We start from the raw sequence: 13,282 nt of genomic DNA, 5'->3' as shown, positions 1-13,282 counted from the left end.
GACTTTGTTTTTTCAGATAATTTGTTTTGTTTTTCTTTAGGATGGATTGCAATGAGCGCGTCACTCACTATCCACTGTTTCTTCAATGAGGAAATGAGGGTGTAAGCATATGTATTTGGGAGGAGGAAGACCTAAGAAAGAAAGAAATTTTAAGTGCTGATTGCTTCTCAAAAAGACAGGTGGAAATACTGTAGCAACTTCCCACCAGCTCTTCATTGCAAGTAGTGAATGTGGAAGTAAAACCAGTCAGGAGTGGAACAACTACCAGGGTGAATCGGAGGAGGAGTCGAGTGGCTGAGCGAAAGAGGAAGAACGATGGGAAGGCGAAAGAAATATGAGTGTGTAAGTGGGCTAGGGATCCATGAGCAAAACTGCACCAAGTAGTCAGACTGTGTAGTGTTGGTATTTTCACCAGGATTTCCTTGAGGACCAGCATAACTCAGCATTGGTTAAGTGACAGAATATGGATCTCGGTAGTTTTACTACTGCTGCTTTTTAACAAATTGAGGGCTAGAAAGGTGCACCATGTGTCTGTTTCTCATTTTAGCACCAGCACAAACTTCAGTTAGAGCAATCAGGTGTTTTTTCACACCTTAAATTTAATCAAAGCAAAGTTTCTTATCTACTGTACCTCCGCACTCAGACTGTTCGCATTTTTTCCACGGGGTGAAAAGGCCTGTTGGCGTTGACAAAACTGAAAACCAGCAAAAGTTTTAACAGGTTTTGCACTTAGCCTTACCAAAGGGGAAAAAAACCCGAAGGACTTTATTCACGCATGGTCAGAAGCCAGGACGGTGGGTCATGGCCAGCGACCTTCCACCTGGCCACCACCGCCCAACTGGCAGGCTCACCGCGACATTCACGGGGGGCGTAACGTCCCCGTCATCCCGATTTCCCACTCGAGTTGTCACCTTAGCTGCACACACAGGACCGAAACCGTCTCGCTCCGTTTCGCCCAGCGCATTTTTGGAGACGCAGGTAACACAAGCACCTCGGCTGCCGGCCGCCGGGGAGCCCTTTCGGCCCATCAGCCGCCAGGACCGACGAGGCTTTTGTTCCGGCTTCCGCTCACGCTGGGGACCCGCGTTTGAAACGGGGACGCTAAACGCGTGACGGGGCGGGCTGAGCCGCCTGGAGAGGAGGAGAACCGGCTAGCCCGCTTCCCGCCCGCCGCCGGGCACGCGCGACCGCCCAACCGCCACCTCCGCGGCGGCTAGGCGGCGGCGACACGCCCCCCCCCGCCCCCGGCGCATGCGCAGCGCCCGCGGGCGGAGGCACAGAGCGCGCGAAAATTCCAAACCGGCGGCGCGAGCCGGACGGCGGGGTAAGCCGCTGGGGAGGGAGGGGGCGGGGCTGGGGCCGAGGGGCGGCGGCCGCGCGCGCCGAGCCGGTAACGGCGGGGCGGGGGAAGGGGTACGGCCCCCCACCCCCACCCCTCCTTTCGGAGCGGGGGCTCGGGGGCGGCCGGCGGCCGCCCCCGAGCCCCCGCTCCGAAAGGAGGGGTGGGGGTGGGGGGCCGTACCCCTTCCCCCGCCCCGCCCCCACCGGCCGCGCCAGCCCCGGCGAGGCGGAGGGGGCGCGGGGCGAGAGGGTCGGCGCATGCGTGGATGCGCCAGCGCGGGCCGGGAGCTGTCGTGAGGGGAAGGCGGGCTCCTCTGGGCTGCGTACCGAGCGTCGCGGCCCGGGACTTCCCCCAGCTGATTCCCGGGCAAACTGCTGCCTCGCTTGGGAGGTCGTCCTTCGGTGTTTCGTGCCTTCACGCAGGGGGAAAGTAGCCGTGTTAATACTTCTCCGAACAAGGGTTGAGCTCTTTTGTTGAGAGTGCCGTTTAGGCCGTGGGCTTGGCTTGTGGTAAAGGAAATAACGTGAGGCCGCGTGCACATCCCAGTTAACAGCTGGTGCTTGGTCAGTATCGTCTCGTACTGAAAACTTCGGAAAACAGGGAGACTTCCACATCTGCGCCGTCTGCGTCGTGCGTGCTAGACCCCTTTGTTCTAGGAGCTTTGGAAACCGAGCGATGAAACGTCGTTTTGTGATACGTGTACGAGATCGGTGCAACTATAATGCAGAGATACCTTCCGGAATGGTTTACAGGGAGAGCGAGTAAAAGGTTTACAGCCTTGTTTCTGATTTAGCCCATGTGCCAACTTTTGTTCTGTGCAATCTGACACTCGCAGACATCTGCTCTAGTGGAGGAACTCCAGTCCAGTATGTGTTTACAGAATACTGTCAGATAGTGTAGCTGGCCTTTTATTCAGAAAACTAAAGATCAGAGAAGACCAATGCCTCATAAGTGTTGGGAGAAGTTGCCGGTTTTATTCTTGGTTTTGGTTCACAAATGTAGGTAATTAAACCACTACCTTCCACTCCTCTCAGAAGTTTTCCAAAAACTCCATTTTTTATGTGGAAGAATAACTAAAATGGGGTAATGGCTACTGCTCTATATTGCAGTGAAGAATCCTTTAGGTAAAATTTGTAGGACATGACATTCTAGTGACGGGCCTTTGAAAACCAGGAGAATTTTGAGATTTTTTTCCAGTAAGTAACTATAAGGATCTGAAGCTTTCCCCCCACTCTCCCCCAGTGCAAACTCTGTGAATCTTTTCTGCAAAAGGAAGGCTTTCTTGTCTGTGGCCATTAAACCGAGCGACATTACATTTATTTTCTGAGTTACATGGATTATTTGCTGTGTTACTTGTTTTTATGTTCATCTTCCCTTCTTTGCTCAAGGTTCAAAAATTGTGTCAGAAGAATTCATCATCATATGATGTTTGAAGCAGAAATTGAGATATTTATCAAAGTTTATTGTGAGCTACTGACAAGTCTATGAAAATCTGTCTGTTGGATTTGGGCATTGCTGGAAAGCCCTCTTACTTGTTTATCGTTTTTCCTCCCTGTGGCAGGCTCTCTTCCTCTCTGTGTGGATGTTTGTTCACTACTGCCATCTCTTGGATAGAAGCAGGCCTGCTGAAGGTTTGTGATGGTTGTCCTCTAGTGCTTGGTTTGTACAGAGGATATAAACGCTGCTATACTTGCCCCTCAGTGAAGACTTGGCTTTAGAGAACACGGCAGTGGAAGAGTATGTGTCGGGAACAGATCCTGAAGGTTATCTGTTCACCTACAGGCATGGATCAAGTTTTGATAATAATTTCTGTGCTTTTTATCTTAGTTTCCTCGGGAAATGAGATCAGTGTGATTCCACATCTTCATGTCTTTGGCTACTAAGGATTGAACATGTTAGTCAATTTTAACCAAGTTTGAAAGCAGGATAAAGGTTTGAAAACAATTCTATTCCTATATATTTTCTAAAAATTGAGGGCAGGGTCAGAGAGAGAGACTATTGGTCCATGTTTTTGTTTGGCAGTAGTCCTCGATCTAGTCAACATGTGCATATGGGCCAGCTAGATGGTATGTGCGTGAAATTAACCACAGGATACCATGGGTGAAAGTGTCCTAAGGGACACCAGTGGGAGTTGGGGTTTTACGGGTGATGTTATGGAGAGTTAAAAAAACAAAGGATACCTGTTTGAAGGTCCTATACATGGCTGTTGTCCTGTTAATGGAGCTGCCTTGTGCACTCAGTGTGCTTTTAAACCATAATTTCTTTTCTTTCTTTTTGCCTAAGCCATATGTTTCAGTATACTGACCTATAGTTATAAAGGTGCTGTTTTTGACAAAGCTGTCTTTCAAAAGATGGGTGAAGGATCTTGTGAGGGTGATGGTTGAAACATTTTTTTCCTGAAACAATAATTCAGAAGTTAGAGTCCTTTGATATACATGGAAACATTTTTCACATTTACAGGAAGGTGCATATATTGCATGAGATCAATCCCAAATAAAAATCTTCAGTCTTTGATTTATCAGTTGTTTTTTTTTTAAATGAATACAACAGATTTTGTGCCAACCTGATCTAAAAAACACACAAAAGTATGCCAGGTTGTAAAGATCTTATTACATGTATAAACATTAGAACAACTCTCAAAAATCAAGTCAAATCTTGAATTAAACAGTTTAATGTTCACGAAGAAGGGTATTCCCAGACCAAATTTTCTGGTTAGTGTTATCATAAATGACTGTCATTATTATTAATATTGCTAAAATGAAGACAATGGTGATGCTTATTAAAAATCTGTATTTTCTTTCATGGAGCTTCAGAATTAAATCCTTTCTGTCTTGAATATTGGTGGCACATCCCACCAACTTCTGACACCACTTTAGGACCACATAGTTAGTCTACTTTGTAAGTTATAGGAATGTAGAATATGTTAAATATTTTCCCCTTGGTGAGGGCCAATAACTTTGTGGGTACTGCAAAAGTATTTAAAAATTAGTAGGACTTAGTTATCCATTTCACTATAGAAATAATATTGATTTTATATAGCTATGACAATTGGAATGTGATGATTTGGAGTTAAACGCTGTATCCCCAATATAAAAATGCTCTTTATTAGTATTATATTAATCATAAACTAATTAAACATTAATAATAAATCATAAAGAGAAATCTATATTAATTTAATGATTATAATTTTAATTTTCTGAATTTGGAAATTTTTAGTTACAGCTTCTTTAACATCTTTTCAAGGTGCTTTTACTCTAACTGTGTAATGGTAAAGGATGGACTCATGTCAGACTTAGGCTATTTGCAAGAGGTTTCTGTTACTATTTTTTTAAACTGTCAGCCTTGCATATGGTTGCAGGGTTCTGACATAGAACTTCTGCATGCAGTTTTAATTTTTAATAGAAATTCTGTAGGTAAGCAATGCCATGAGTTAGATTTTCATAAACTTACGAGTCATGAATTATACAGATATTATTTGATACGGTCTAAAGACAGATGACTTGCTCAGATGTAATCTTCACAGCATCAGTTAACGGTATTTATCAAAATAAAGTCCGCGAGGCTACTGCAGCACAAGGAACTTTGTAAATCTTTGAGAGGAATAAGTTCTTTTTACCTGCAATTGTAGCAAATCTGATATTATCAGACATGTATTTTCAGTCTGATTTAAAAAAAAAAAGGCAAAAATGTACACTGTACTATTAAACTTTAAAATTAGAGCAGTACTAGGCAGGTTGCTGTAGAAGTGAAGTAGAACAGGCCTTGGAAACTTAAATGACTTCTTTAGTGTCATGTGTTAGATGTCAGAAGTGAGAATCAGACTATTAGGCTTCTGACTCCTGGAGCCAAACTACAAGGCTGTCCTTCCTTCCTACTGGTAGATTCACTAGACATGTTTATTTTATAAATCTTGATTAACAATGTGACAGTATTGAAATATTCCAAACAGTGACTATAATAAAATATCATAATATACAACTAAATTGACATATATGAGTGTCCAAGGAGAAGAGGCCAAGAGACATACCACTAGCTAATACTTTTTTCCTATGTTGTACGTTAAAAGTTCTTATCTATCATCAACTTCCCAAATTCATAAGGAACTCCCTTCCCATAGAATACCAGAACTATATAGCTTTAATTTCATGCCAAGCGTTGCGTTGCTGAATTTTGAGTTTTTCATGAAGAGATGCAACAAAAGTCTTACTGGCAAGTCACAGGATCCACTGTTAGCACATTAAAAAGTACATGCACATAGAATATGCAGGAATAATTGACTGAGAATTCCCCAAATCAAGGCCTCATCGCTTTGAATGTCAGTGCCCTGTCTCCAGTCTAAACGCCCACATAGCTAATTGTTGCTGCAGTGTGAGTTTGACTGAGTGAATCACTGAAAGTCATTGCTCTAAATGTTTCTGAGGAAACTTATCTCTTCTTGTTTGCAGAGAATGAATAGCCTGATTTAATGCCTGTGAATAGCATGAAACCTTGTCAATGGACTCCAGGGACAAGTGTCTGTGGGAGTGTGTTAAAATAATGTACAACAAAAAGGTGTAAATGTTGATGTGGATGTCATGAAGTTATTCTTATTCTTCTGAAGAATACATTTTTCTTTTTCTGTCAGGTGTACTTAGTGCCATAAATACATCTTTATTCAGAAGATTTTTTTCTGTGGCTATTTCTGGGTGTGAGTAATCAGGGGGAGGAGGGGGAAGTATGAGATTGTTAAGGGTTTTTTTTTTATGCCAAAGAGAAATGCATTCTTTCAGTTGCAAACTTGCTTTCATTGTATGTGGACTATGGAGTGGGTTTTACAGAATTTCAGTAGCCTCAACTGATGTTAGAATGAATGTATATCACTTTTTACTTACACTTACTATGCTGTTACTAGAGTTCATACAAAAGTAAGTATGTATAATAAAAACTGGAAAGAAAATACTTTCCTGTGATTGTTGTGTGGTCTGTTTCTTTTTGGTGGAATATTGCCCTTCACCATTGCATAAGCCATTGTGTCATGCTTGAGGAGCTTAGGTTGAATAATAGATTATCTTTGAGGAAATCCTTGAGAAGCAGTGTTGTCTAATGGGCTAGAACATACAAGATTTGTGTCTTTTATCTCTTTCTGTCATTTGTTTCCTCAGTGACTTTGGACAAGAAATTTTCTGTTTGTGCCTCTGTTTCCTTATGCTTACGTAGAAATGCTTTAACTCTGTAGAGCAGAATTTCATTGAAAGGTGTGTACTTTGTTACTATACTAAATATTAGAGTTTCTTAAAAAAAATGGTTATAGAGATTCTCGGCAAAAAGGAATTCACTTGGTATAATCAAGACAACTCTACACACTATGAATAGCACTGGATATCAATACCATAGGCAGTATTTTAACTGATGTTCAAATACTTGTGATAAAGAGTTTGGACCACTGTCTTGTTTTCTTACGACTGTGTAAGTCAGGGGTAAAGCCTGAATTTGTCAAAGTTGCATGGCTATTAAAGAAGCATAATTGTTGGAAATATGAAGCCCTTTAGTGTTAACTTACAATTTAATTGAAGAAAGAAAGGGTAGTCATTCTTCTGTGTCTAAATAGATTGTGTCCCTGTTTTCCCCCGCCCTCTTTTTTTTTTAAATGTTGAAACAAAGGTGAATATTTTTGGATCGTGCTACCCATTTGCAGAATCTTCTCCACTGCTTAGTTGGAGGAAGATAATGTTCTGACAGAAACATTTTTAGGTGTCGTCCCCCCTGCTTTCTTGTAATTTTGTATGTGCAGATAGAAGTGAATGCTGTTTCTTGATATACTAATACAAAGGAATGCACTTTTTTCTTTTACATTACAGGTTATGTATGACTCCTCTGAAGGGACGACTAATATTCTAACTTGTTGTGTACAATTTAATGTGTGTTCTTCTACTTAAGGTTGGATACTAGTGAATTACTGCATATTCTTGTTAATTGCAGAATTTAAAGTGAAACATCTAAAAAGCAGAAAAAAAAAAGTGCCAAGGATTGGTTTATATGCAACCCCCACCCCGCTGGTAGCTCAAAGTATTGTAACTCTGGAAAGAGAGGAATGCTGTTTATTTCATGTGAAGCTTTGAATTACTCTCTACTTAAAGTTTTTTTTCAGAGGAACTGAATCATAAGGAAATAAATTTCTCTGTATTCCACTTAAGCAGTATATAAATACAAGTCAATTGTAGAGGAGGGCTAATGATGAGGGAAGCTTGGATGATTGGTTTTGTTTATGTTCAGATCAGAATGGAATAGAATAGACTATTTTGTTTGGAAGGGACCTACAAACACCATCTAGTCCAACTGCCTGACCACTTCAGAGCTGATGAAAAGTTAAAGCCTGGTATTAAGGGCACTGTCCAAATGCCTCTTTTTAAGGCACTGACAGGCATGGGGTGTCAACCACCTCTCTAGGAAGCCTGTTCCAGTGTTTGACCACCCTCTCAGTAAAGAAATGTTTCCTAATGTCCAGTCTAAGCCTCCCCTGGCGCAGCTGTGAGCCATTCCCATGGATACTGTCACTGGATCCCAGGGAGAGGAGCTCAGCAGCTGCCTCTGGACTTCCCCTCCTCAGGAAGCTGCAGAGAGCAATGAGGTCGCCCCTCAGCCACCTTCTCTCCAAGCTAGACAAACCCAGAGTCCTCAGCCGCTCCTCACAGGACATGCCTTCCAGCCCTTTCACCAGCTTTGTTGCCCTCCTCTGGATGCATTCAAGGACGTTAACATCCTTCTTAAACTGTGGGGCCCAGAACTGCACACAGTACTCCAGGGGAGGCCACACCATCGCTAAATACAGCAGGATAATCACCTCTTTTGACCGGCTGGTCATGCTGTGTTTGATGCACCCCAGGATGCAGTTTGCCCTCCTGGCTGCCAGGGCACACTGCTGACTCATGGACCCTGCTGTTGACCAGCACCCCCAGATCAGTTTGTTTCTGAAGAAGTGTTGTTCTGTAGAAAAGGAGTTGAAGGAAGCCTTTTAGGCATGTAAGGTTACAGTAAAAATGTCTAATAGTGGATTTAAGCTGGAGGAGACAGTGATAACCAGATGTAAAAGTTTAACTGAGAAAGTACAATTTGTATTTGGTACAAAAATGACTCTGTGTCTAGGTAATTGTAACTCATTCACATCTTTGCTTTGGCTTACATGAAGTTGTGTGAGAGCATAATATTTGCCAAAAGGGGGTAACGAAAACTTTATAGTCAAAATTCATTTCAGATAGCCCATGAGATAACTGAGTGACACATTAGCTGGCATATTGGGTAAGGAGAAGGGGTACAAACAATAAATTACGTCTAACAAGAATTTGCCATTATTGCTAATAGGTCTGACTTTTCTGGTGTAGTGAATTGGTGAGTTCTTATGCGGATAAGCTTCTCAAGTGTCTTGAATGCACCATGTGAAATTTAGGCTCCACTGAGACTAACAAAAATTTTGCTGGTGATGTAAACAGAATCAGAATTTCATTCCTTTTCCTGTAACCTGCAAAAGAAGGTCTAGTTTATGTAGTGTTTAGACTGCTTATATTGGAAGCCCGTGCACAATTGATGTGTGATGTTATTAGCAATAGTGAAGCTAAACTGGTATTAGCAATGATTGGATTTTTTGCAAAATGGTGTAAAAATATTACTTTTATTTTTATGTTACCAGATATTCTACAGAAGCAGTTCTACCTCCTGCAGTTCAGAGGCTGAATCAGACCTAATGCCTCTTTCCAGAGTTGCATTTATTCTTTGTTTGCATTGTCGTCTTAGCTGCATTTTTCTTTGTGTGGCCTTTATTGCAGCTGTTCTCAGAGAACTTACCTGAAAATGACCTGGGCTGAGTGAAAAGGCTCTGTCCAGCAAACTAAGTCTTCATTAAAAAACTTCATTAGAAGTGTCCCAAAAAATCTTTATTCCTCAAGCACTAGGAGAAATTGCCACATTCCAGTGACCTAATCTTGGAAGGTTTGCTTTTTAGATTGTGCAAAACAAAATATATTGAAAGCAGATGGACTTCGCCTCTCCATTTTTAGAAGATGATGAAGGTGTGAACTTGTTTGTGCTTCTATTCACCATGCCTGGTATCTCATTTCTAGCTTCTGCTGTATTTTGTTACATAATGTTGTTACCTTTCTGTGGTAGATCACCATTTACTGATGAGAGGTAAACAGTTCAGATATGGAAGAACAAGCAAGGAGTTAAAGGATGAGCTAGAACCTCCCTGTTTCTTTCAAGTCCTGCTGTTGTTTTGGAAGGCCTCTTGATCTGCTTAACATCAGTGTGCACTGGTTAATTCTGGGATTTGCTTTACTGCCTTGAAACAAACTTCCATTGTGTACATGCATCTGATTCCCTGCCTAGTGGTATGGACAGCTTTATGTGGGCCTTCCTGGATTTTGATTTGCTAGTCCTGACGTTGAAATTCTTTTAAATGAGGACACTGTGTGGTTTGGTACTTTGCTGAATTGCGTAGAGATATAAAGATACTTTACTTCATTGTCTGCTTTCTCCTCTTAAATTTAACTTTAAAAAAAAAAACAAACCAAAAAACCCTCTGGTCTTGGGAGTCGTAATAACTTAGTTGCTGCATTTCTTGCAGGAGCGACTTGCAGTGGCTTGTGATCAGACTTTGTATTCAGTTTGTGCCTACAAACATAGTAATCCATTCTGTGGGCTGGTAATTACATCTTTTGTGTATGGAAGTGATAATTAATTGACTTGTTGTCTGGTTAAGATTCATTATGGAAAGGTAACAAATAACATCTGTAAAATTCAGCAATATAACTCCTGAACATCTTTCACATCATTCACTGTTCCCTTGAGCAAAAGATAAGAATTAGATAGAGGTGCTGAGATAATATTTCTGCCTTTCCCATTAAAGAAGGTTTTATTCTTAGCCTCTTGAAATGATGTACTTTGGAAGGAAGATCTGCTGCTGCAAGACAAGCCTGCCATTAGAACCAGAAAGTTTTAAAGTTAATTTTTATGTGGTTACTGTTATCAGGGAAGGCTAATAAATAACATTTTTTTGGTTGTGAAGCTTGTAGCCTGATGATTGGGAAGGAGAAGGCTCTATTATGATCATTTAGTCCTATTGAGGGGAGAGGGAGATGTAATGTTCTCAGAGTGGTCTTAGAAAGGGAGATATTGTATGAATCCTAGCAATGCATGCTTCCTCAGGGCATTGAGTCTTCTCCAGTCCTGCAGGGCCACAGAACACAACTGGAAACATTTTGCTGTTTGCAATGTTACTCAGATTAAACCTGTGCAAGAGGCTTAATACATACACTGTCCACAAAAGTAGCCCTGTTAGTGGCCACCGTCCCTTAAAGATGAAAATTGGGCTCTTTTTTCCAGTGAGACCTGATAATGTAATTCAGAAGGCAGATCTGACAACTGTGAAAATACTAGTTATCTGAGTAAATAGAAGAAACAAATACAGAGGAGCAAAATAGAGGAGTTAATTACTTTCTCTAGGAGAACTGTTAGTCTAAATGTTGAATGATAATGCCAGCCATCTGCTTGACAGCTATTTAGTTTACCATATTTTGCATGCTGCTTAGCCATTGTTGGTTCCTTTCTTTTGGCAAAACTCTGTTCCTTGGTTTTATTTCCCGAGGAAGATACATTTGCATGCAATTTGTTTGAATTTGGAAAGTCTGCATATAGACAGGCAGTTTTCTATAATAGTGGTTTGTTCTTGCTATAAAATACCTGTGGATGTAGGCACAAAGGGGAATAGGCAAACTTGCTCTTAACTGAAAACTTATTAAATAAAAAATTAACACTAATCAACACTGGATGTAAGCACACTGTCCAGACTCAAGATGGGAATTGTTCTCTAGATTATTCTTGACTGCTGGACTGCCAGTGAGTGTAGATTAGACTTAATACCAACCTATAAACCAGCCTGTGAACGTAATTTCTCAAAAAGGGACACTATGAAAAATAAGATGACAGGAATAAATAATATATTATTTTTAATTTTCACATAGCCTTCACTACTCTTGGGCCTTTCTGAAGTTTCTAAAAATTATTCACTTTTTTCTTAATAAACTTTTTCTGAATTTATTTTGGGGGGGCTAGTAATAGGTTTTCTTTAAAGTAGGAAATAAGTCATGTTTGATCTTACTGCCTAACTGAGTGTGTATTACATTTTCTTTTTGTTCATGGCAAGTGAAAGGAGAGTTGTCCAAGTGAAGATGAAAAATATACTTGTGGGAACAAGGTGAAAGAACCTAATAGCCATTTTATGTAGTGAAATAATCAATGAGAAAATAGTATCTATGTTCTGCATAACTGCTACTTTTTTTTCTTTTGGCATAATCTCAAAATATCATCTATTAGATAGTAAATTTGTGACATGATTATCATCATCTTTGAAACATGGAAGCAGTAAGTTAATAGTCTTCTGCTCCTATTAGTGTATCAACCATGCTGTATCATAACCAAGTTAAGGGTGATTAACTAAGGGGTCAAAATCATGGTATCTTTTGATTATGTAATATACTGAAGTGCTTACCTAATATCTAGTCTCCTAATTCCTAATACTAGTCTCCTACTATCTGTTAGAGTAATAAACATGCACAAAAGGACTGTTCTACTGCTTTTGTGTTAACAACCCCCAAAGTAATTTGGAATTTGGAATGTATGTTAATGTGTTCTGTTAGGTCAATGGTGACCTGTTCCACTTCGGGCCTTTGGACCGTCATATCATATAAGTATTTGAACTGTTTTCTTGTTTTGTTTTTTCCTTACAAGCTGAGGTTGCTGATGGGCAAGATTTGAGAGAGGAGATGGAGTAATGGAAAGTGAAGTGTTCATTTAGAGTGTGGAGTTACTTATATCATAAAAAGTACACAAATGAGAGCTTTATACCTTGAATGCAAGTTTTTTTCACATTTATTTAGAATGCTGTGATGTAAGGCAATATTGTACCTTAATGGTATCTCAAAGATCCTTCTACTTGAAATGCTTTTCTTTATTTGAAAATTACAGCTGAATTTACAAGATTAAAGACAAACTAAGTAATAAAAGTTTAGTAGTAATTTTTGGCTATCTATTAAAGCCAGATTTGGGGACATTGAAAGCTATGAAAATTTGTTACTGAATTTTCTATGATTGACAGAAATTCTTTCTGAGGAGCTGTAATGTTTTAGCAACCACATATTCCCTTTTTATTATATCTGAGTCCTGAGTTTCAGAATTTGTAATAGTGAAGAAGTTATTTTCCTTTCACATAGTTTTTCTCTTTTTATGGTTTTACTTGAAAAGATTTTATTTCTACAGTTCTAGAGAAAAAAAATCTTCTTTGTTTTACTACCTTACATGCTGAATGCACAAATTTCATGTTCAGACTATAGATAAGGAGACATTTGTGAGTTTTCTGAAAACTTTGTCGGCGTCTCTTCTACACGTGCAAATAGCTCACTATCGCAGAGGAACAGTATTCTGGTAAATCTTAACGTAGAAGACTGTGACAGTGCAGTATTTATTTGTCTGTGTGTGTGCAGGAGGGTGCAGCAGTAACTCTGTTGTTAGGTGGAGTGCCCTGGTATACTGTCGGGCTTTGCCTCGAGATCTGGTAACAAAAGTTACTGATTGAAGTGTTACATTTCAGACACTAATCCAGATCGCTCACTTGACAGAATAAAGCTAATCCATTCCTAGTTAGAAATGCTGCCTTCAGCTTCTGAAAGATATAACAAGTACCCTCATGCCTGAGCTCCACAGGGTTCCCTGTGCTTGCAAGTACAAGACCAGGAGGGCTTGACTGGGGGTTCTGAGAAAGGAGGACTGAATGCTATTTCTTCCCCTTCTTTCTAGAACTAAAGGATATTTTAAGGCAATCCACAGTAAACCCAGCTTCTGAATTTCTCATATTGTGGCGTAAATAGCCATAAATAAGAAGCAGGTTTTGGTTTTTGGCAGCTGAAATAAAAG

At 40.4% G+C, this 13,282-nt stretch overlaps 1 protein-coding gene across 3 annotated transcripts in view; it reads left to right on the top strand.

Moving 5' to 3' along the window:
• The first annotated feature begins 1,238 nt into the window (after positions 1-1,238).
• Positions 1,239-13,282, top strand: part of FANCC (FA complementation group C) — an 88,111-nt gene continuing 76,067 nt past the window's right edge. For 2 of the 3 annotated variants that reach the window (XM_069777488.1, XM_069777487.1), the window contains exon 1: positions 2,812-2,973. In XM_069777488.1, coding sequence (XP_069633589.1) covers positions 2,827-2,973 — 147 coding nt within the window. In that variant the 5' untranslated portion in view covers positions 2,812-2,826. Of the gene's footprint in view, positions 1,325-2,811; positions 2,974-13,282 lie in introns of those variants that run through there. The other variant, XM_069777489.1, reaches the window with a different exon arrangement.

The sequence above is a fragment of the Haliaeetus albicilla genome, chromosome Z (assembly GCF_947461875.1).
Source record: "Haliaeetus albicilla chromosome Z, bHalAlb1.1, whole genome shotgun sequence".
Taxonomy (NCBI): Eukaryota; Metazoa; Chordata; class Aves; order Accipitriformes; family Accipitridae; genus Haliaeetus; species Haliaeetus albicilla.
This window is presented reverse-complemented; position numbering and strand designations above follow the sequence as displayed.